This window comes from Hypanus sabinus, chromosome 19 (genome assembly GCF_030144855.1).
Source record: "Hypanus sabinus isolate sHypSab1 chromosome 19, sHypSab1.hap1, whole genome shotgun sequence".
NCBI classification, from domain to species: Eukaryota; Metazoa; Chordata; class Chondrichthyes; order Myliobatiformes; family Dasyatidae; genus Hypanus; species Hypanus sabinus.
This window is the reverse complement of record NC_082724.1, coordinates 49,952,574-49,975,978: the sequence shown is the minus strand read 5'-3', so window position 1 is coordinate 49,975,978 and position 23,405 is coordinate 49,952,574. Positions and strand designations below refer to the sequence as shown.

The window sequence follows — 23,405 nt, the reverse complement described above, 5'->3', positions numbered from 1 at the left end:
TCTTAGCCCTTAGGTCAAAGGGATTGCCGGTCTCTCGCTGGCAGGAGGTCCTCCCCGAGGCACTCCACTCCATCCGCTCCCTGTTATGCACGTCCACCAATGCCACCCCTCATGACCGACTCTTTTCTTTTCCCAGGAAGTCTGTCACTGGGACCACTCTACCGGCTTGGCTGACATCCCCAGGGCCAGTGCTGCTCTGGAAACATGTGAGGAGCAATAAATACTCCCCGATGGTCGAGAGGGTTCACCTGCTTCATGCGAACCCCCAGTATGCCTACGTGGCCTTACCTGATGGGCGGGAGGACACGATCTCTGTCCGCGACCTGGCGCCCGCAGGAGCACCAGACCCCTACACTGAAAACTCCACAGTGACTATGAACCCCGTACCCACCGATGTATATACCCACGAGACTGCGCACACCAAGCCCTACTCAGACTCCTCACGACACTCCCATACTGGGTGCCTCGCACACGCATGAGGGATTACTGATGCCTAGTGGGCTGACACCTCCAGTCAGGCCGGAACCAGCACAACCACTGTCTCCAGTGCGATCACCACCGGCACTGGTGCAATCACCACCGGTGCTATGTAGATCGCAGAGACATATTCGACCGCCTGATAGACTTAACCTGTAAACATACTTGTAAGAAACTTCGCCCCCTGGGGACTCTCTTTTAAAACAAAGGGTGGGGGGCTGAATGTGGTGAACTACATATACCTGTCTGGACACACCCCCTGCTGACTGCTCCTGTGCCTCCTCCCACAGACCCCTCTATAAAGGCGATTGGAGGCACTGCTCCCCCCTCAGTCTCCAGGATGTTGTGTGGTGGTCTCTTGCTGCTAATTGTGGTCTCTTGCTGCTAATTGTGGTCTCTTGCAGCTAATAAAAGCCTATAGTTCGCCTCCTGTCTCTGAGAGTTATTGATGGTGCATCAACCACACAAAAATACCATGAATACAGCCAAGGTGCAAAACAATGTACCAACAGTCATACACGGCACTAAAGATATCTCACACATATCAACAACACAGTGGAACACAGCAGGCCAGGCAGCATCTATAAGGAGAAGCACTGTCGACGTTTCGGGCCGAGACCCTTCGTTTGAATTTCGTTTGACCCTTTCGTTTGAATTTCGTTTGACCCTTTCGTTTGAATTTGAATTTCCAGCATCTGCAGATTTCCTCATGTTTGTTGACACCTATAAGATAGCCTGCACAGGTAAGATATCAGTAAATTACAATCACCCAAAAAAAATATATTCAAAGACCCTGAGTCCATGGATGTTGCAGCTCTGTGCAGTCATGGCTTGTCTTTTTCCGAGCGAACTCTGGGGAGCAACACCGCCTCCAGCTCAGGCACTGTGTTACGAAGCCTCCAGTGGAGCACACCAACCTTGACGCCTCTCTCCCAGGCAACACCATGCCTTGAGTCTCATCCTCGCTACGACTCAGGCCCTACCTTACGTCCCTGCCGCCCGCCAATTAATCAGTCAATCTGACTCGCAGTGTTAACAATGTCCAACAGGGTCTTCCAATCGCAAGAAAAGAGACTGAGATGACCACTCGCTGCAAGACTGCACATCGACTCTGTGACGCAGGCAGCAGCACAATGATGTCGTCATAAAGAAGGCAAGATAGCAGCTATACTTTATTAAGAGTTTGAAGAGATTTGGTATGTCAACAAGTACACTCAAAAACATCTGTAGCTGAATAGCGGAGAGTATTCTGACAGGCTGCGTCACTGTCTGGTACAGAAGGGCTACTGCACAGGACCGACAGAAGCTGCAGAAGGTTGTAAATCTGGCCAACTCCATCTTGAGCACTAGCCTACAAAGTACCCAGGACATCTTTAGGGAGAGGTGTCTCAGAAAGTAAGCATCCATTATTAAGGACCTACAGCACCCAGGGCATGCCCTTTTCTCACTGTTACCATCAGGTAGGAGGTACAGAAGCCTGAAGGCACACACCCAGTGATGCACCATCAATAACTCTCGGAGACAGTAGGCAAACGACATGCTTTTATTAGCTGAAAAAATGACCACAACATCTTGGAGACTGAGGGAGGAGCAGTGCCTCCAATCGCCTTTATACAGGGGTCTGTGGGAGGAGCCACAGGAGCAGTCAGCAGAGGGGCGTGTCCAGACAGGTATACACATAGTTTACCACATTCATCCCCCCTTTGTTTTCAAAGACAGTCCCCACGGGGTGAAGTTTCTCACAAGTACATTTACAGGTTAAGTCTATCAGGTGGTTGAGTCTGTCTCTGCGATCTACGTAGCACCGGTGGTGATTGCACCAGTGGTGGTGATGATTGCACCAGAGACGGTGGTTGTGCTGACTCAGGCCTGACTTGAGGTGCCAGCCCGTTAGGTGTCAGTAATCCCTCATGCGTGTGCGTGGTGCCCGGTATGGGAGTGTCGTGAGGAGTTTGCGTAGGGCTTGGTGTGCGCGCGGGCCTCAGCTGTGAGGGAGTGTGCGCGGGGTCTCGTGGGTATATATATATATACACACATAGGTGGGTACGGGGTTCATAGTCACCGTGGAGTGTTCGGGGTACGGGTCTGGTGCACCTGCGGGTGCCAGATCGCGGACGGAGACCGTGTCCTCCCGCCCATCAGGTAAGGCCACGTAGGTATACTGGGGGTTCGCATGAAGCAGGTGAACCCTCTCGACCATCGGGGAGTATTTATTGCTCCTTGCATGTTTCAGGAGCAGCACTGGCCCTGGGGACGTCAGCCAAACCGGTAGGGTGGTCCCAGTGGCAGACTTCCTGCAAAAAGAAAAGAGTCGGTCATGAGTGGTGGCATTGGTGGACGTGCATAACAGGGAGTGGATGGAGTGGAGTGCCTCGGGGAGGACCTCCTGCCAGTGAGAGACCGGCAATCCCTTTGACCTAAGGGCTAAGATTATGGCCTTCCACACTGTGGCATTCTCCCTCTCCACCTGTCCATTCTCCTGGGGATTATAGCTCGTGGTCCTACTAGTAGCAATACCCCTAGCCAGCAGGTACTGGTGCAGCTCATCACTCATAAACGAGGACCCCCTATCACTGTGGATATGGCAGGGATATCCAAACAGAGTGAAGAGCTGGCGCAGGGCTTTTATGACGGATGTGGCAGTGGTATCAGGGCAGGGGATGGCAAAGGGGAACCGCGAGTACTCGTCGATAATGTTGAGAAAGTAGACATTGCAGTCAGTGGAGGGAAGGGGGCCATTAAAGTCGACACTCAGTCGCTCAAAGGTACAGGTGGCCTTGATAAGTTGTGCCTTTTCAGGACGGTAGAAGTGCGGTTTGCACTCTGCGCAGACTTGGCAGTCCCTGGTCATCATCCTGATGTCCTCAAGGGAGTACGGCAGGTTCCAGGCTTTCACAAAATGGTAAAATCGGGTGACCCCTGGGTGGCAAAGATCTACATGGAGGGCGTATAGCTGGTCAAGCTGTGCGCTGGCACACGCTCCCCGGGATAGGGCATCAGGGGGCTCATTGAGCCTTCCAGGCCAGTACAGGATGTCATAGTTGTAGGTGGAGAGTTCTATTCTCCACCTCAAAATTTTATCATTTTTGATTTTGCCCCGCTGTTGGTTGCTGAACATGAATGCAACTGAGCGCTGGTCGGTCAGCAAGGTGAACCTTTTGCTGGTGAGATAGTGTCTCCAGTGCCTAATATCTACCACTTTGGCCTGGGCTTCTTTCTCCATCGCGGAGTGCCGAATTTCAGGGGCCTGAAGGGTACGAGAGAAGAATGTTACTGGCCTTCCTGCCTGATTGAGGGTAGCAGCCAGCGCGAAGTCGGAGGCGTCACTCTCTACCTGGAAGGGAATGGTCTCGTCCATCGCATGCATTGTTGCTTGGTAATGTCCCCTTTAATGTGGCTGAAGGCCGCGTGGGCCTTGGCTGAGAGAGGAAATGCGGTGGACTTGACCAGTGGGCGGGCCTTGTCTGTGTAATGAGGGACCCATTGAGCGTAATAGGAAAAGAAGCCCAGGCACCGTTTGAGGGCTCTGTGGGGAGAGGGAGTTCCTATACGGTCGGGGTCAGGGCCAATGACCCTGTTCTCCACAACATACCCAAGGATAACAAGTCGGGTGGTTCCGAACACACACTTGTACCTGTTATAGGTGAGGTTAAGAGCTTTGGCCGCTTGGAAAAATCGTTTTAGGTTGGTGTCGTGATCCCGCCAGTCGTGACCGCAGATGGTGATGTTATCCAAATATGGGAATGTGGCCTTCAGTTGGCACTGGTCCACCATCCGGTCCATTTCCCTCTGGAAGACAGAGACACCATTCGTGACACCGAAGGGGACGCGCAGGAAGTGATAGAGCCTGCCGCCCACCTCGAAGGCAGTGTAGGGGCGGATGGGGATCTAATGGTAAGCGGATTTTAGGTCTATGGTCGAGTACACCTTGTACTGGGCTATCTGGTTGACCATATCCGCGATGCAGGGTAGGGGGTATGTGTCAAGCTGCGTGAACCTATTGATGGTCTGGCTATGGTCCACGACCATTTTATTTTTCTACCCAGTCTGAACGACCATCTGGGCCCTCCAAGGACTTGTGCTTGGCTCAATGATCCCCTCCCTGAGCAGCCACTGCACCTCTGACTGAATGAAGGCCCTGTCCCCCGCGTTGTACCTCCTGCTTTTAGTTGCCACAGGTTTACAGTCGGGGGTCAGGTTGGCGAACAGTGGTGGGGGAGGGATCTTGAGGGTGGAGAGGCTGCAAGTGGTGTCAGTAGTGCGGCTGTTGGCATGGTGTTGGGTGGGATGTGTGGGTTGGTGTGTGTTTGTGGTCAGTAGCGGGGTATATGACGAAGTCCCACAAAACTGAGGATTTCTGATAGTGATTGGTGGGAGGGGCCTGTCATACTCCATTGTCACACTTTTCAGGTGGCTCTGGAAGTCGAGCTCCAATAGCACAGGGGCACACAGTTGAGGCATGACCAGTAACGCAAAGTCCTGATATTCTGTGCCCTGCACCATCAATGTCGCTACATAACCCCCCCTTCCCCCAGGATGTCTGTGGAATGCGATCCAGAAGCCATGGTGACTCTCTGGCTTACTGGTCATGTCACGAGTCCGCAGCGTTGCACAGTATCCAGGTGAATAAAACTCTCAGTGCTGCCCGTGTCAAACAGGCAGCTAGTCCTGTGCCCCTCCACCAGGATGTCCATCATTGACCTTGCAAGCTGGTGTGGAGCGCTTTGGTCGAGGGTTATGGAGGCCAGAGTTGAACCGCTGACTTGGTGTCCGGTAAGCACTGGTGGGTCGGAGGCGGGGTGAGGCGGCGCTGACAAAGATGGCCGCCCCATGCCTCTCTCGAGGCGGGCAGGCAAGATGGTGGCGACAAAGATGTCCGCCCCCATGCCTTGCACGCGGCAGGCAGGCAAGATGGCAGCGACCAAGATGGCGATCCCCATGCCTCGCATGCAGTGCTGCTCGACCCCGCTCGCAGTTTAGACATACAGGGCTTGGCGAAGTAGCCCTTCTTTCCGCAGCTGGAGCAGGTAGCTTTTCGGGCCGGGCAGCGACTTTGGGGGTGCTTTATGAGTCCGCAGAAGTAACACTGTGTGGACTTGTGACTGGGAGCAGCTGTGGTCGATTCGCCGGAGGGTTGCGGGGAGTTCACGGACTTGCAAGTGGCAGCAGCTGTGGTCGATTCACCGGTGGGTGGCGGGATCTGCAGCGTCCATGGGACTGGCAGGAGATCGCGCGGCTGGACAGCGTCAGTGTTGTGCAGATCAGCCTCCAGCGTGTCTGCCAGCTTGATCGCCGACTGTAAGGTAAGATCGCCGTTTTCCAGCAGCCGCTGGCGCACGTACACTGACCTGATCCCCGTAACGAAGGCATCTCGTACCAGGAGCTCCGCATACTGTTCCGCCATCAGTCCCCTGCAGTCGCAGGCCCGCACGAGTGTCTGTAGGGCCCGGACAAACTCAGCGCTCGACTCTCTGGCCCGCTGCCGCCGCATTGCTAAGCGATGTCTTGCATAGACGGTGTTCACCGGCCACTGGTACTGTCTTTTGAGGGCGTCCGGTGCCCCTTGGTAGATCGGCAGGTCTCTGATCAGGGAGAATACCCGTGGACTGACCCTGGAGAGGAGAACTTTGTGCATGATAGCAGGCTCAGTCACAGGAATCTCTTCCAGGTACGATTGGAAGCATGCAAGCCAGAGTTCAAAGGCAATGGCTGCTTTGGGAGCTTGAGGATCAATGTCCAATTTTCCCGGTTGTAAAATGCTCTCCATGTTTTAAAATTGCAGTTAATAAAATTGATGCACCATCAATAACTCTCGGAGACGGGAGGCAAATGACAGGCTTTTATTAGCTGCAAAAGTGACCACAACATCTTGGAGACTGAGGGAGGAGCAGTGCCTCCAATCGCCTTTATACAGAGGTCTGTGGGAGGAGCCACAGGTTCAGTCAGCAGAGGGGCGTGTCCAGACAGGTATACACATAGTTTACCGCACCCAGTGATTCAGGAACAGCTTCTTCCCCTCTGCCATCCGATTCCTAAATGGACATTGAACCTGTGAACACTACTTCACTTTTTAAATATAGAGTATTTCTGTTTTTGCACATTTAAAAAAATCAATTCAATATACGTAATTGATTTACTTGTTTATTTATTATGTTTTATTTTAATTATTATTATTATTTTTTTCTCTCTGCTGGATTATGTATTGCATTGAACTGCTGTTGCTAAGTTAACAAATTTCACATCATATGCCGGTGATAATAAATCTGATTCTGATTCTGAAGTCCAGCTCCTTCAGTTTCTCCACCAACGAGTAACTCACGGATGGGGTAGATCTGCAGTACTTTAAGTTCTTATTGTCTAGCAGGGTCTTGCAGTTGTAAAAAATAACAAATTTGGTTGGCCCTGTGGAAGCCACTGCTATTTCACTGAAAAACACCTTCCTTTGTAACTGGATCTTGGACTTCTTGACGGAGAGACTTCAGACAGCCCATGAGGCAGCAACACCTGCACCTTCATAACACCGAGTGCCAGTGCCCCACGGGGCTGCCTGCTTGGCCCTCTGCTCTCATACTGCTGATGTATGACCCTACTGCTAGACCCAGCTCTCACCACAGCATTAACTTTGCTGATGTCGCGACAGTGGTTGGTCAGCAACACTGATGAGTCGCTGCACACAGAGGAGGCCGAGTCAATACAGCAACTTGAGTCCCAGCATGGACAAAACAAAAGAGGTGATTGTGGACTTCAGGAAGGTGTGTGCTGGCCGCTCCCTACTGCATATCAATGGCTGCTCCATGGAGAGAGTCAGGAGCACCACGTTTCTTGGAGTGTAATCATGGACGATCTCCCAGCACTACCTCTTTACTCAAGAAAGAACAGCAGCGTCCGCACTTCCTGAGGATATTGAAGTGAGCGGGCTCCCCACCCCCATTCTAACTATATTCTACTGCAGCACCATTGAGCTTCCTGATCAGCTCTTTCATTGTCTTTTATGGGAACTGTAAGGCACCTGACTGCATGACCCTGCAAAGGATTGTGAGGACTGCTGAGAGAATCGTCAGGGTCTCTCTCACCCCCTCCCCTCTGGGACATGTGTCAGAAATGCTGCATTCTCAGAGCCCTTCCCATTGCCAAGGACCCCTCCCACCATCTTGCTGATCATTTCGAACAGAGCCTGGTGTTCACCTGTCCTTGGTAAATCCCCAGCCAGCAAACGGACACTTCTCAACAAGGATTGAGATCCAGCAGGGTGATAAAAAGGACACTGTCATCGGATGGCTAATGAAGGGGTATTAAAGATATTCGCGAATTTAACAGCCTTTTTAATTCCTAGGTAGCAGGAAGGAAGGAGTTTCTTTAACTATGAGGCAGGTGAATCTGTGGAATTCATTGCTACAGACAGCAGTCTATAAAAATATATTGGGTATATTTAAAGCAGATATTGATCAGTTCTTAATTAGTAAAGGTGTCAAAGGTTAGGGGGTGAAGATGGGAGGATGGAGTTGAATGGAAAAATAAGTCAACCTGACTGAATGGAGGAACAGACTCAGTGGGTCAAATGGCCTAATTCTGCTCCAATGTCTTATGGTCTTATAAACTTTTTCTGAAAGCATTAGTACTTTAATTTTTGCTCCTAATCTTTACAAGTTCAAATGCTGTCTTGTTAAATCCAAACCACATTCAATTTCCTTTTTTAAGGTGAGAGGATATGGATTAAACCTCAGCTATAAAGCATTGTCTGGAGATATGCTGTGGTGACCTAAAATGATGTATCCTTGTTTGTTGTATAGTCTAGCTGTGCAGACCATTATGTGTGATTAGTTATATTTAATGAAAATTTCTGATTGCTGCTTCTCATCGGGATATTCCATCCTGATGAAGGGTCTTGGCCTAAAACCTCAACTGTTTATTTCTCCCCATAGATGCTGCTTGACCTGCTGAGTTCCTCCAGCAACTTACCGAGTATTGCTCAAGACTCCATCCTGCAATCTCTCTTGAGTATATGATTGTTACTTGTATTTTATCTTTGCCTTCATGCAGCTGAAGCCATTTGTACAAATCTGCAGTTACATAAGGACAGATGATTATTCATCAAAAAGGAAATATCTCTACAGCTAATTTTATCAGAAACTTAACAGGTCAATAACATACAATATGAATAGTCAAATAATTATTGCATAAATACATACATGAACATCAATTTGTTAAATTTCCAGTGATTGCCTCCCCCACACCATTCCCCATCCTATTTCCCTCCCTCATCTAATCCCCTACCTGCCCATCACCTTCCTCTGCTGCTCCTCCCCCTTCCCTTTCTTCCATGATCTTCTGTCCGCTCCTATCAGATTCCTCATCCTCTAGCCCTTTATCTCTTTCACCAACCAACTTGGGGCCAACCGATTCACCATTCAGCTCCATGTACATGGAACATGTCCTTAATGTGAGGACATGTTCAGCACAGCTTTGTGGGCTGAAGGGACTGTACTGTGGTGCAGGTTTTCTAATGTTTCTACTGTCGGGCAGAAGGTAGCACAGTATAAGAATAAGGATTGTTAGGCTGGGTAATAGTTTATTTCCCCAGGCTGTGAGAGTTCAGAACACCCTGCTGCCACCCAGTACACGTTATCTATCAGTGTACCAGTAGCATTATACTGTTGTATATTTAACTCTATGTTGTTATATGCACTTTATGTCAACTTGTACATTTACGGAATACTTTCATATCTGTTAGTATTATTGTGCTAATATCATTGTATGTGCTGTATGTGATAGATGTACTGCATTTTGCATGTTGGTCCCAGAGGAATGTTGTTTTGTTTAGCTGTATACATGTCTACGTTGAATGACAATACACTTGAACTTGATATGCAGGCGAATGATAGATCCTAGAGGTGTTGAAGAGAATGTGAGAATAAAAATGGGATTAAGGTCAGATTGGTGTGAATGTATGGTTGGTGTGGACTACTTCTACATTACCTCTCCATAACTCCAGTGTGAAGTAGTCAGTCAATCAGAGGACTTTCTTTAGGGTCTGTGGTTCAACCTGCAGTACTGACCATTCACCAGTCCAGGCAGCATCCTCCCGTGCAAATGACAGGTCCATCAAGGAGTGCCGCCTCCATGAAGGGGCTGAGGTCTTTCTACCACCGAACCCTGCAATCAATAATTGAAGTGCGCATTGTCCAAAGAGGCCATGAATTGTAATGGTGTCTTGTACAAAAACTGTACTAATACCTATAGACCTGGTAACCTGTATAGACATACCAGACCATGAATGTAAAGAGAGCTATGAACCGTTTTTATTTGTATTTTCGTATATATATTTTTATGAATACATTTTAAATCAAACGGGTGTAGGGGATCCGCCCAGCAAACTGCCTGCCTTTCTCTTGAAGTGACAGCACTATTTGTGTATCCCGGGGGAAGAGAGAGCCGAATAAATACATTCCACTAGCTTGCTGGAATAAATGAACACAGCTCTCAAGGAAATGCATTCGGGACAAGAAGGATAATGCTTCAGTTTCAGTGTTTAATTTTGCGAATAAAATATTTTTCAAATTAACCGTGTTCTCCAGTCATTAACGAGGACTTCTCGCAGGGTGAGCGGACAACTCCTCCAGTATCCCATGAGCCTTAGCAAACTTCTGCACTCTAAAGTGGCTGTATCCTGGTCCTCCAGTATCCCAGCGCTCTTGGTTCCCCATCATCTGACTCGTGAACACTTCCGGTGTTGCGAGTAGCCGCTTGTCGTCGGTGTGGAGGCCCTAGCCCTCGGTCCCTGGCTCTCGGCTGCGGCCCGTTCTCCCTCCTGTTCGCCCTCCCTCGCCTGACGCAGGATGTTGGCGTTTTTCAACCGGTTGCTAGACTGGATCAAGTCGTTGTTCTGGAAGGAGGAGATGGAGCTGACACTAGTAGGGTTGCAGTACTCTGGCAAGACCACCTTCGTCAACGTTATCGCGGTGAGTGTGGCCGGCCAAGGCGCTCAGGCCTCCGCTTTAGCCCATTTAGATTCAGCCGTCCATTCCCTAGCCCTTTCTCCCTCTCCGCAGTGCCCTCAACACCTTACCTTCCATCTCAAGGCTCCTCTATCCCCCTCTCCACTCTTTCTCAAAATTTCTTACCCTGGTTCAATCTTCGCCCCTCCGACCTGACTCGCTCTTCGTGCCCCAGTACTGGCTCAATCTTTGTCTCCTACGACCCCGCCCTCTTAATCCCTACATTTCCCCCTCTCCCGGACTAAGCTCAATATCTTCTTTCCCCATTTCACTAACCCTGGATTTAAAAAACTCCTTTCCTCTCCCATGCTTACTCTCTGCTCTTCCTTAAAATCCTCTCTTTCTGGAGAACGTCTTCAACTGTCTAAACCCAACTTTATCATTCTATTCATTCTCCTTCTAACTCTAATCTTGATTGCATGTTCTGGAGTGCCTCCTAGTAACCAAGCCCCATTCTTGCCAGTGGATGCCCTTACCTCCATCTGCAACTTTGTCATTCTCCGTAGTGTAAGCTCCCATTGCTTTGTTGTGCTCTCTGAATTTATTGACCCTTTACATTTTTTGCTACAGTATCTGCAGCTTGTGAAATGTTAATTGAGCTTGTTATGTGGATTGCTTTGTTACTCTTTCTACCTGGGCTCAATGTGTCATCCTCCAATGCCTCAGTCCAAGCAGTTAGTGAATTCTCAATTGGTCTCAAGACTTGTGTCTGAATCTGAGTTTAAAGATTTTTACCCATTTCTGTTGTGGTGAGGAACAGATTATTTGGGTGATGTGGTTATGCTTTTTCTAGCCTTGCATGCGAGAGTGCCAATAATGTAGATGTAGCTTTGCTCACCAGAAATTGAAAACTCAAGACAATGTAAAACCGGGAACTGAAATCCAATTAGTAGTGAAACCTGTTTAAAATTAACAATACATTTGGAAGGAATGGCCTTTGGAGCCCTCAAGTTGACTCTGGCTCTTTGAGGTCTCATAGCACTAGGGTAAGCATTGATAAGCAAATCTTGTGCTATGGAGCATACTCGTGGCCCTGAATTTGCTGAAAGCTATTAGGAAGAAATACTTCAGGGCACCAGAGAAGGAGAACATGCTCAGGGTTGGTTAATGTCCAGGACCAGGTGCTTGTTGGACGCATAGACGTTGAAAAAGATCGAGCTGCCAGAGTGGCTTTGTGGCATTTACTGACAGAGCATGATGCCTGATGCATTCATCTGTTATATTTAGCAGTGACAACAGCAGTGTCCTTACATATGCTGACTTCATGTTGAAGAACTGACTCAACGTGAGGTATGGCACTAACATTATCTTAAACTGGTTAGGTTTGGATCTTGTAGATCTGTAGATTACAGTCCACTGGATATGCAGCTTTATACCCACATTTTGCATTCAGCGACAGCAGGCCAGACAGATCATTGTTGGATTTAGTGGAGAATAATTTAACAGTAGCACAGGATGAGTAGCACAAAATACCCTGTAAACCTGGTGAAGCTAAAATGTGATACATACCAGTGAAAAGCAGGTAGCAGTAAACCATAATAATTATCCATGAGTTTCCCCATTCTCATGCTGACTGCTTACTGAGTGCAAGTCATCAGCTATGTATTTCAAAGTCATTTTCAATCAGCCGTTAATATCCCCCTCCTGAGGCCTCCAAAATCACAGAAGCTGGGTGTCAGCTGATTTCATTTCCTGAAAGCAGGGGTCCCCAGACTGGGGTCCATGAACCTCTCGGTCCATGCCATAAAGAAATTGTGGTAACCCCCGCCTGAAGGGTGAGAGTACTGGATGCAACCAAGCTGGTTGACCTTGACAAAATCTATTTTGAAACATGTTCTAGAATTCCTGTGCCTCTGTCAAGCTCCTCCAAGATGAGCAAATCCAAACTAGTTAATCTCTGCCATAGTAGTTAACCAAGAAGGTGGATGGTATCCCACTGCTGTCAAGAGGTCCTTAAATTATTGCTATGGTGCTCCTGTCCTACAGCAGTAGACCAAACGTGGGTCAAAGCTGAATATGAGAGTTGATTATAATTTCCTTGGTATTGAAATAGCATTTGCTGGAAAACATTTCTCGGCTACAGGGATTCCCAACTTGGGGTCCCTGGCATGAAAAAGGTTTGGAACCCCTGCCCTAATATCTATAGGGTGTGGATGTCCGCTAATATCCTCAGTCTGGCCCCAAGATGTGACAGAAGGAATTCTAAGAAACAGTGTTCTAGCCTAGCTGGCTTCAGATGTTCCATCCATGTTTTATTTTAATATTAATGGAAATATTGACTTTGATATACTTCTTGATTTTCAACAGCTCATGGTGATGCTGTCCTGTAGGTCAATGCAAGAAGACTTGTGAAATCTTCAGACATATGCGACTGTGCCAAATACCATTCATGCCACACAGAAATGCTATGAAATTGCTGTCCACATTATGACAGTGTGTAGTTTTTCAGTGGCATTAATGTCACTTTGTCTCCCACCAACTGCATCTACTAACTTGAAGCTTTCTGGAGTAGTGATGTATGCACAAGTACTTACAGAACAAGGCAGAGACTGAATGTCCTCACTTCCTGAGTCTGTTTAACCTTACCGTTTTTTTTTGCAGAACTTAAGTCGAGAATGAAGTAGAATGCTGCTTATCTGATTAAGTGTAGCTCCATGAAGTTTAACAAGAAGTAGTCAGCTCAATTGGTGCCTCATCCACTACCTTAACCATTAATTTCCTCCATTGCCAGCATTTAGCACAATATACACTGTTTACAACATGCAGTTCAGTAACTGTGAGGCTTTTTTAGCAGCACTCTGAATCCTGTAGCCTGTACTGAACAACAGGACCAGGACAGCAGAAGTTAAGGAGGGAGCTCTCTCAGATGCTATTCTCCCATCTGCCACATTAACAAGGAAGTTGTAGTGTTCCTTCATTGGTGGGACTAAATGCTAGAAGCTCTATTCAGACTCTTGTGGGCAATAAATTCTGACCTTGTCAGTCAAGTCTTAATTGCAGTAAATTAATTAAAAAAAAAGCCGTACTAACAAGATCATGGCAGAACATTTGAAAACTCCACGTACAGCACACCATTTGATGTCCAAAGCGCCGCTAATCTTGAGTTGTAAAATACTGCCATGAAAATCTGCAGCTCTCCCTAGCGATAACTGTCATGTCTAGAGATTCCCAGCCTTCTGAATAATGTTGTTGTGGCTTTGGCTGGTTACCTTCACATTTGGAGAATCTGATTCTTCTGGAATTTCAGGCTGCCTTGATGTATCTAGGCAGCTATCTTATTATGGTTCTAAGAATTTGATAAATTTTTGTGAAGATTTTGGTGTAGTTCATTGAAGCAAGCAATGCATAAGTTGACTTTGTGGAACAGCAAAGAAATACTCTCGACTTACAGGATTAATGATATTAAATGTTAAATTTCATTGTTTTCTAAATAAAACCATAATTGTATGTAATGGTAAATTCAGGCAATTATATTTCCAACACTTTATAAAAAAATTAGAACTGTTTCTGCAGCGGTTTCAATCTGTATGATGACAGTTGGAATTTGTACTGGGTTATGCAACATAGGGAAACAGGTATGTTGTCATTGTAGTATCCTTCCAAATACACTAGCTATTTGCAGCTGACTTCAAGCATTGCTTTCCGTTGTTTAATAGGAATATAGAACTCTTCCCAGTCATCTTGCATTGCAGGCGTTTCAAATGTGTGCTCAGTCCCATTGTTCTTCTCTTCCCAATTTCCTCAGAACCTCTGCCTAAATAGGCACTTTACAGTTTTTCTTCGCATAATTCCATTTGTATGCTAGAATTTTTTTTTGCTTTACCCAGTGATGTAAGCAACATCGAGCATGTTTATCCTTTCAAGCCATCTAAGTGGTGAGAAAGCAGAGCAATGGAGAAAAAATGGGTGCATAATTAACATCTCTATCTTTATGTCCCTTTATCTTCTGGCTGCCATTTGCCAAATGTTATCCCCTATTTAAACTAATTTATTTTTACCAATGTTGCTGAAGAAAGCTACTTGGTGTCATCAGTGTAAGTGAGGTAAGGTTTGTATTTTAGTGGTTTTGTTTTGCCCCATGTAATAATTATGTACTGGTCTCTTAGGTGATTTTTGCAGTGCACATTTCACTGGGAAGAGATTTGGTTGAGTATCTCACTCAGGTTAATGTTTGATATTTTAGGACCAGACAAGCCACTTTAGGCTGTTCATTTTGGGAAATATCAAATGGATTTAGCAGAGCCCAAGGTTAATGCTAGGCTCTTCTGTTTAATTTCTAGAGCAATTAATCATAAATCAATTAAACCAAAATTTGCAGAATTTCAAGTTCAACTTGGATTCAGTGCAAATTGAGTTGCCATGATGTATTGTACCAAATTAAAATTCCAGAAGCCCACCCCACCCACAATTGATCATCTGATTAATTTGAGGCAGCTTTCAGGTGATTTTTTTCAGGTGCACTTTTTAAAATTAGTACTTAAGCAAATTGATAATTAGTTTATTCACTGAATTCTTTAAATTTGGATGATTCTTAGATGATTGACATTAAACCCATAGATGTATAAATGTAATTTATACCGAATTAGCATTTTAAAATGAAGAATTCTAAAAGAATTTTACTTGTAAAGCACTGCTTAGTCGTTTAAAAAGTTTAAAAAAAATGATTTGAATAGTGCAATTGTGCTTAAACTTCAGTTCCATTATTTCGTTTATATGAAATTTCGTTTATTTTCATTTTGATCTTAGATCAAAATTTGAATTGTGCGTAGTGCTGTTTATGGGGCACTACAGAATTGACCTATTTTAGTGTTGTCTTGCCTGACTAAATGGTAACTAATCAGTTGAATCCCTATTCTACAACATGCCAGAACAATGCCTTTATTAGCTTCAGGATGTGCTGTTGTAATATTCTTCTATTGGCCTCCCATCTTCCACCTACCATGCACATTTTTTTTTTAAGAGTGACTAGATCTAACTTGCGTTTTGCTGTTTCATCTAGTACCCTTCATTTCAGTTTGCAAAAACCATGGTATGGCCTAGCCCAGGGGTCAGCAACCTTTACCACTGAAAGAGCCACTTGGACCCGTTTCCCATAGAAAAGAAAACACTGGGAGCCGCAAAACCCGTTTGACATTTAAAATGAAATAACACTGCATAAAACGTTTTGTTTTGCCTTTATGCTATGTATAAACAAACTATAATGTGTTGCATTTATGAAATTGATGAACTCCTGCAGAGAAAACGAAATTACATTTCTGCATGCAACAAAAACATTTTGAACTCCGAAAAAAAGACGTTGGGTTGAAGGTTACTTTTAAGTAAAATACTCAACGTCTATTTGAGTCCTTCTTGTATTTATGAAAAACGCCAAACTTAAATTTGCCGCCAGCAGCAAACCAAAAATAACGTCAGCCAGCTGTCAACCTGAAAAATGAAAGGACTATTTCACTGAACAATGAAAACATATGAATAAATGTAAAATAATAGGCAATTAAAATATTTATCATACTTGTTCAGGTTGACTCACACCTGACAATGCAGTCATATTCAGTAGGGATGGATCGATGCTTAGGGGAGTGACCGGGAAGGATAATGTGTTTTTTTTCCTCTCTGAACTCACAGAAGCGTTTCCCAAACGATGTTTGCATTGCGATGATTGCAGAATGTAAATACTCCGAATTTATCATGTCGTGACCTTGTTTGAACTCTCTCAAATTGGGGAAGTGAGACAATGTGCCTTTCTGTAAATCTCTGGCAAGCAACGTCAACTTGCGCTCGAATGCCAAAACATCCTCCAACATGTGCAGGGCTGTACGTCCTTACCCCTGAAGAGCTGTGTTCAGCGTGTTCAGGTGCGCTGTCATGTCTACCATGAAGTGTAGCTTTTTCAGCCACTCTGGCTGTTCCAGCTCAGGAAAGGTGGGCCCTTTGCTGCCCAGGAAAGTTTTCACTTCTTCCAGACACGCGACAAAGCGTTTCAGCACCTTCCCTCTGGACAGCCAGCGATAAAAACACGTTGTAGCGGTGTGCTACACGCAGTCAGTAAACTGCAGTCAAAGATAGCTTTATTCGAACGAAATAGCCTTGCTTTTAAGCCTCCCTCAACCCGCCCCCCATGGGCGCGGATGCTGCAAAAGACACGTACTCACAAACCCCCGTAGGCTATCTCCTTTAGCCTGAACGCTGGCTAATTGTGAGCCGGTTCGGATGTGTCTGGAAATTTGTCACCACAACGTCTTATTTAGATTGTACAAGATCACCATAATCTTCAAATTTAGAATTACATTTCAAAAACTAACAAACTAACATAAAATACATTTTAATTAAATACTGACCATGTAGCGGTGTGCTACACGCAGCGCTAAAATTACGACACTGAGTTGGTAACTGCAGTCGAAGGAAAAAACATTATTCGAAATCTTCAGCCTCACTTTTAAGCCTCCCTCAACTGGCCCCCCATGGCGCAGAGGCTCCAAAGCTCTGTGCTCGCAAACCCCCGTAGGCTATCTAATTGTGAGTCGGTTCGGATGTGCCAGGAAAAGGGTCGCCACAACCAATTATTTCCCAAAGCAACAGGGAGCCGCAGCACAGACGTAAAAGAGCCACATGTGGCTCCGGAGCCGTGGGTTGCCGACCCCCGGCCTAGCCCCTTATCTCTGTAACCACACTGAACTGGTTGAACCTTTGAAGTTACTTATCTAGATTTTTTTTTCTACATTAATAATTTTAAACATTTTGCTTTTGGTCATCCTTTCAATTTTCTTTGTGCTAAATTCTAGAAGTTTGTCTAAGTTATCTCACATTAATTTTAAAATGCTTACCTGCAACTTTAAGCAACCTATTAGTCAAATGCTTTAAATACTCCAAATATGAATGCAGCGGACCATTTAAAATGTTTTGATTTCTTAATCCCTTATACCAAAACTTGTAATCCTCTGCATTTGGGAACTTGTTTGGCTAATTAGTGAAAACCTTTACTTCTGAAGAAATCAAGTGAAGAGGGACAGTTAGAACCAGGTCACTTTAAAGTGATTCACGTATTATTTGGGTGTCTATCTCAACATTTCTTCCTTCCAAAGGGTTGTCAATGTTGTAACAGTTGAAACTGTCATGACTGAGGCTTTTTTGAATGTAAGAGTAACCAAGACTACAGACTAGAGTGCTTAAATAGACCTGTGATCAATGAAAAAGCAAAATGAATATTGGAGGCTGAGTGTAATATCCTGTTCCTACTTTCCAGAATGATAATACTGCAATCTGAAGTAACAGAATAAATATATTCAGCACATCTGATAATATCTAGCAAGATCAACGTCTCAGATCAGCGTCTTTTCATTGCAACCTGATCTGAATGCTTCCAGCAATTTTTGTCTTGTGCCTGTTCATATTTCCTTTTGCGATGTGGCAACTCTTCCAGAATATTCTGCTTGACCATTGCCAGAGTATGTGCCCAATAAACAGCAAGTTGTCAGCAGTGAGACTGAGCCATTATCAGCAAAACTTGGCCACTGGTTGAAATATAGAATTGAAGTAGAAAGATGAACCTGCGGATTGTGATGTATGTGCAAAGAAATCATGGGTATAAATGTGAAGATTCCCTGATAGCTCAGTAATAAATAGGTATGTGTGAGCCATACCAAGTGGCTGGTTTCTATTGTACTGGGCATTTTTGACCAAGAAACTGGAAAATGAAGTAGGGTTTCTTGTTGCTGAATGCAAAGATTGACAGGACAATTTATAAGGAGGGTTAGATAATTTGAAGGATTAAATGAAGCATTTATATTGACAGGTAAAGTTATTGCAAATGTATTTCAATACTTAGTTTATTAATCTGGGTCAGAAATTATATAAATTTTTGTATTTGAAGTGTAGAAATAATGGGTGTAGAAAGATTGAAATCCTTGTATATAAATCATTTTCTAAAATGTCAAAGGCTTATGGAATAATATACTTCCTTCTGGGTTCTTTTGTTTAGGATGCTTGAGTCTTGGTTTAACTGCATTACAGATTCACCAAAAAAACTACAAGAGGCAGCATAAACACGAGATTCTGCAGGTGCAGGGTAACCAGAGCAACACACCTAAAATGCTGGAGGAACTCAGCAAGTCAGGCAGGACCTATGGAGATGAATAAACAGTCAACATTTTGGGCTGAGACCCTTCTTCAGGGCTGAAAAGGAAGGACAAAGATGCCAGAATAAAAAGGTGTGGGGGGAGGGGAAGGAGGTCTAGCTAGAAGGTGATGGGTGAATCCAGGTGGGTAGGAAATAGGCTGGAGAAGGAGGAATATGATAGAAGAATGTATCATGAGAGGAAGGGCAGTAGGAGGGGCATTGGGGGGAGGTAATAGGCAGGTGAGGGAAAGAGGTAAGAGGCCAGAGTGGGGAATAGAAGAGGGGGGGATGAAAAATTTTACCAGAAGGAGAAATTGATGTCAGTGCATCAGGCTGGAGGCTGCCTGGATGGAATATGAAGTGTTGTTCCTTCACCTTGAGAGTGACCACATCGTGGCAAAAGAGGAGGCCATAGACTGACATGCCAGAACAGGAATGGGGATAGGAATTAAAATGATTGGCCACCAGGAGATTCTGCTTTTGGCAGACAGAGCAGAGGTGCTTGTCAAAACAGTTCCCCAATTTATGTGGACTCACCTGAACAGTAAGCTGCATCAGGGGCACCAGATACAACAAACTACTCCAACAGATTCATAGGTGAAGTGTTGCCTCACCTGGAAGGATTATTTGGGGCCCTGAATGGAGCGAAGAGAGGAGGCGAATGGGCAGGTGTAGCATTCATGTTGCATGCAAGGATATGTGTAAGCTGCATCTTTTGTATTCAGTCACGTGACGGTATCATCAAAAGGCGGAGAAAAAAAATCCCGATTTAGCCCTAAAGAATTTTCAAAATTTAAAGTAAGTATTACAGTAAAACTGCCTTTACACCCTCACATTGACAATGCTCACTGTCATAGTACTGATGTGATCCTTTGGTTCACTCGAAAGGTGAACACTTCTGATGACAGAAGTTATTTAGACAAACTACTATCTGAGGATTTTTTTAAGGCTTATAGAGGAAATGACTCTTGGAGTCATTGGATAATTTAATCTATATTGATCTCGATAGAAATGCAAGTTCAGTTTTAAGGAATGATTTATGATGGATACAACATAGAATGTTATAGAAGGACTTGATATTCATCAGCAATGGCCAAAAAAAAATCATTCAAACTGAAAGAATATTTCTCTGTGCTTTCCAAGAGTAACTAAAATGATACAATCAGACAAGTGAGGCACCCTCTTTCACAAGATTCTTGTGCAGACTCGCACCAAGCCTCTGACTGGCTTAATGCTGTAGCTTACACGGTAGCTAAGACCTATCCAGCTGTTGCATATTTAGCTTCTGCAGCATCAAACACAGTTTCCAGGTGGATTGGAGCTACTTTAAGTTGGTTTAAAAATCTTTGTTTTGCAGGTTTCCAATGGACAATTCTCCTAGCCATTGGAATTATTGTTTTTGTACTGCTTTCTGTTGAGATGTTCAAGCCTGTGAGGATGGAAGCTTGGTGACTTCTGCCTTTTTGTATAACCGCTCTGCTAAGATTTAGTTGACTCCATACTTGACCTGTACTAATACAGGTTGTCTCTTGTATCTTTGCTTTACACTGACTCGTACTTGCCTTTTATCTATTCCTCTGATTCATCCTCAACTTAATCAGAGAGAGGAGAAATGGGCTAAAAATTCTATATCTGAATGCACAAGTGTCAGAAATAAGGCGGATGAGCTTGAAGCTCAGGTGCAAATGGGTAACTATGATGTTGTTGGGATAATGGAGACATGGCTGCAGGGAGATCAGACCTGGGAAATGAATGTACAAGGGTATACGTGCTATCGTAGGGACAGAAATGTGGGCAGAGGGGGTGAGGTGGCCCTGTTGGTGAGGAATGAGATTCAGTCCTTTGCAAGGGGAGGACATAGGATCAGGAGAAGTAGAGTCTGTGGATAGAACTGAGGAACAGTAAGGGCAAAAAGACCCTAATGGGTGTTGTCTACAGGCCACCAAACAGTAGCATGGTTATTGGGTGCAAGTTGAATCGGGAGTTAACATTGGCATGTGGCAAAGGTAATGTCGCAGTAGTTATGGGGGATTTCAACTTGCAGGTGAACTGGGAGAATCAGGTTGGTGCTGGACCCCAGGATAGGGAGTTTGTAGAGTGCCTACGGGATGAATTCTTGGAACAGCTTGTACGAGAGCTGACCAGGGACAAGGCTATTCTGGATTTAGTGTTGTGTAATGAACAGGATTTGATAAGCGATCTTGAAGTAAAGGAGCCATTAGGAGATAGTGACCATAATATGATAAATTTTTATCTGCAATTTGAGAAGGATAAGGGCAGCTCGGAGGTGTCGGTGTTGCAGTTGAACAAAGGAGACTATGGAGCCATGAGGGAGGAGCTGGCCAAAGTTAACTGGACGGATATCTTAGCAGAAAAGACAGTGGAACAGCAGTGGCAGGTATTCTTGGGAATAATGCGCAAGGTGCAAAATCAGTTCATCCCCCGGAGAAGGAAAGATTCAAAGGGGGGAAAGGGGCCACAGTAGTTGACAAAGGAAGTCAGATTGCATAGCATTTTAAAAAAAAAAGGAAGTATGACAGAGCTAAGGTGAGTGGGAGGACGGATAATTGGGAAATTTTTAAGGAACAACAGAACTTAACTAAAAAGGCAATACAGAGAGAAAGAATGAGGTACGAATGCAAGATAGCCAGGACTATAAAAGAGGATAACAAAAGCTTTTTTAGGTATGTGAAGAGAAAGAAGATAGTTAAGAACAATTTTGGGCCCTTGAAGAATGAATTGGGTGAAATTGTTTTATGAAACAGAGAAATGGCAGAAGAATTTAATAAGTACTTTAGATCTGTCTTCACTAGGGAAGACACAAGCAATCTCCCAGATGTATGGATGGCCCAAGGACATAGGGTAACAGAGGAAATGAAACAGATTGACATTAGGAAGGAAATGGTGATGAGTAGACTGATGGGACTGAAGGCTGACAAATCCCCAGGTCCAGATGGTCTACATCCTAAAGGAGATGGCTCTGGAAATTGCGGATGCATTGGTAATCATTTTCCAATGTTCCTTAGATTCAGGATCAGTTCCTGAGGGTTGGAGAATGGCTAATGTTATCCCACTTTTTAAGAAAGGAGAGAGGGAGAAAACAGAGAACTATTGTCCTGTCAGCCTAACATCAGTAGTGTCCCTTATGCTAGAGTCCCTTATTAAAGATGAAATAGTGGCATATCTAGATAGCAGTGATAGGATTGGGTCAAGCCAGCGTGGATTTACCAAGGGTAAATCACGCTTGATTAATCTATTGGAGTTTTTCGAGGATGTAACCAGGAAGTTAGACAAGGGAGATCCAGTGGCTGTAGTGTACCTCGATTTTCAGAAGGCATTTGATAAGGTCCCACATAGGAGATTGGTTGGTAAAAGTAGAGCTCATGGCATTGGGGGAAAGATATTGACATGGATAGAAAACTGGTTGGCAGGTTGAAAACAAAGGGTAACGGTGAATGGGTGTTTCTTGGAATGGCGGGTGGTGACTAGTGGGGTGCCACAGGGCTCAGTATAGGGACCACAGTTGTTTACGATTTACATCAACGATTTAGATGAAGGCATTGAGAATAACATCAGCAAGTTTGCTGATGATACTAAGCTGGGTGGCAGTGTGACGTGATGAGGATGTTAGGAGAATTCAGGGTGACTTGGATAGGCTGGGTGAGTGGGCAGATACTTGGCAGATAATGTTTAATGTGAATAAGTGTGAGGTTATCCACTTTGGGAGTAAGAACAGGAAGGCAGATTATTATCTGAATGGTGTAGAGTTAGGTAAGGGAGAAATACAAAGAGGTCTAGGAGCCCTTGTTCATCAGTCACTGAAGGTGAATGAACAAGTGCAGCAGGCAGTGAAGAAGGCTAATGGAATGTTGGCCTTTATTACAAAGGGAATTGAGTACAAGAGCAAGGAAATCCTTTTGCATTTGTACAGGGCCCTAGTGAGACCACACCTGGAGTATTGTATACAGTTTTGGTCTCCAGGGTTAAGGAAGGACATCCTGGATGTCGAGGAAGTGCAGCATAGATTCACAAGGTTAATTCCTGGAATGTCTGGACTGTCTTACGCAGAGAGGTTAGAGAGACTGGGCTTGTACACGCTGGAATTGAGATTGAGAGTGGATCTGATTGCAACATAATAATTGTTCGAATAATACAATCCTGTAGAAAGAGGAGTCAACAAACATTTTTCTTACATATTTGAATATTAAATATTTACTTTATAAAATGGTAAAATTTTTCTTCCCTCTCTTCTCTCCCCCACTCTGGCATCTTACCCTCACCTGCCTGTCCATGTTTTATGGACTTACTACGTAAAAGACTTTGAGTATAAGGACAGTAGTCTTCACTACTTCTACCTCCTGCATCAGCTTCAGAATACTTTTGTGTAAATGCTTTGCAAGCAAAGAGTTTGGAGAAACAATTTTGTGTAAAACATTAAGATGTTCCGTTACTCAAAAGACACAAAGGAGAAGTGAGAAATAAACTGCCATCTACCTCTGCCTCTCTACTTAAGCCCTTGCGGCTGTGAACAATCTTGTTTCCCAGTTACAATGGATTAGCAACGTTGACTTTGCTGACCATTTTAAAATGGTTAAAAACAAACAATAATTAAATAGCTTCAAAATGTATTTAAAATTAAATAAATTTATTCTTTTTCCTGGAATTCACAAAAACAGGTTGATCATTATTTAATTTATTTTAAAGTAAGATTTTGAAAGTTGTCATGTTACGATATTTCAAGGTATGAGCAGAAAACTGAATCAGTAAAATATCGCATTAGTTCAGCTTAGAAGGTATTATTGGCACTTTCAGGAAATTAG

The 23,405-nt window shown here is 44.6% G+C and overlaps 1 protein-coding gene and 1 long non-coding RNA gene across 3 annotated transcripts in view; one reads left to right on the top strand and one right to left on the bottom strand.

Annotated features, from left to right (window-relative positions):
- Positions 1-6,378: 6,378 nt before the first annotated feature.
- On the bottom strand, positions 6,379-10,106 carry LOC132377910 (uncharacterized). 2 transcript variants are annotated; one of them, XR_009506839.1, is made up of 4 exons: positions 10,041-10,103; positions 9,454-9,630; positions 8,437-8,537; positions 6,379-6,509 (listed from the first exon to the last, which is right to left on the bottom strand). It is a non-coding gene; the product is annotated as an uncharacterized LOC132377910 (long non-coding RNA). The 2 variants fall into 2 exon arrangements; XR_009506840.1 differs by lacking the exon at positions 9,454-9,630 and having other exon boundaries at positions 10,041-10,106.
- Positions 10,107-10,174: 68 nt separating this feature from the next.
- LOC132377909 (ADP-ribosylation factor-like protein 8B-A) overlaps positions 10,175-23,405 on the top strand; it is a 50,468-nt gene continuing 37,237 nt past the window's right edge. Inside the window, exon 1 of the mRNA XM_059944376.1 lies at positions 10,175-10,436. Within this exon, the coding sequence (XP_059800359.1) occupies positions 10,314-10,436 (123 nt within the window). The 5' untranslated portion in view covers positions 10,175-10,313. The remainder of the gene's footprint in view (positions 10,437-23,405) is intronic.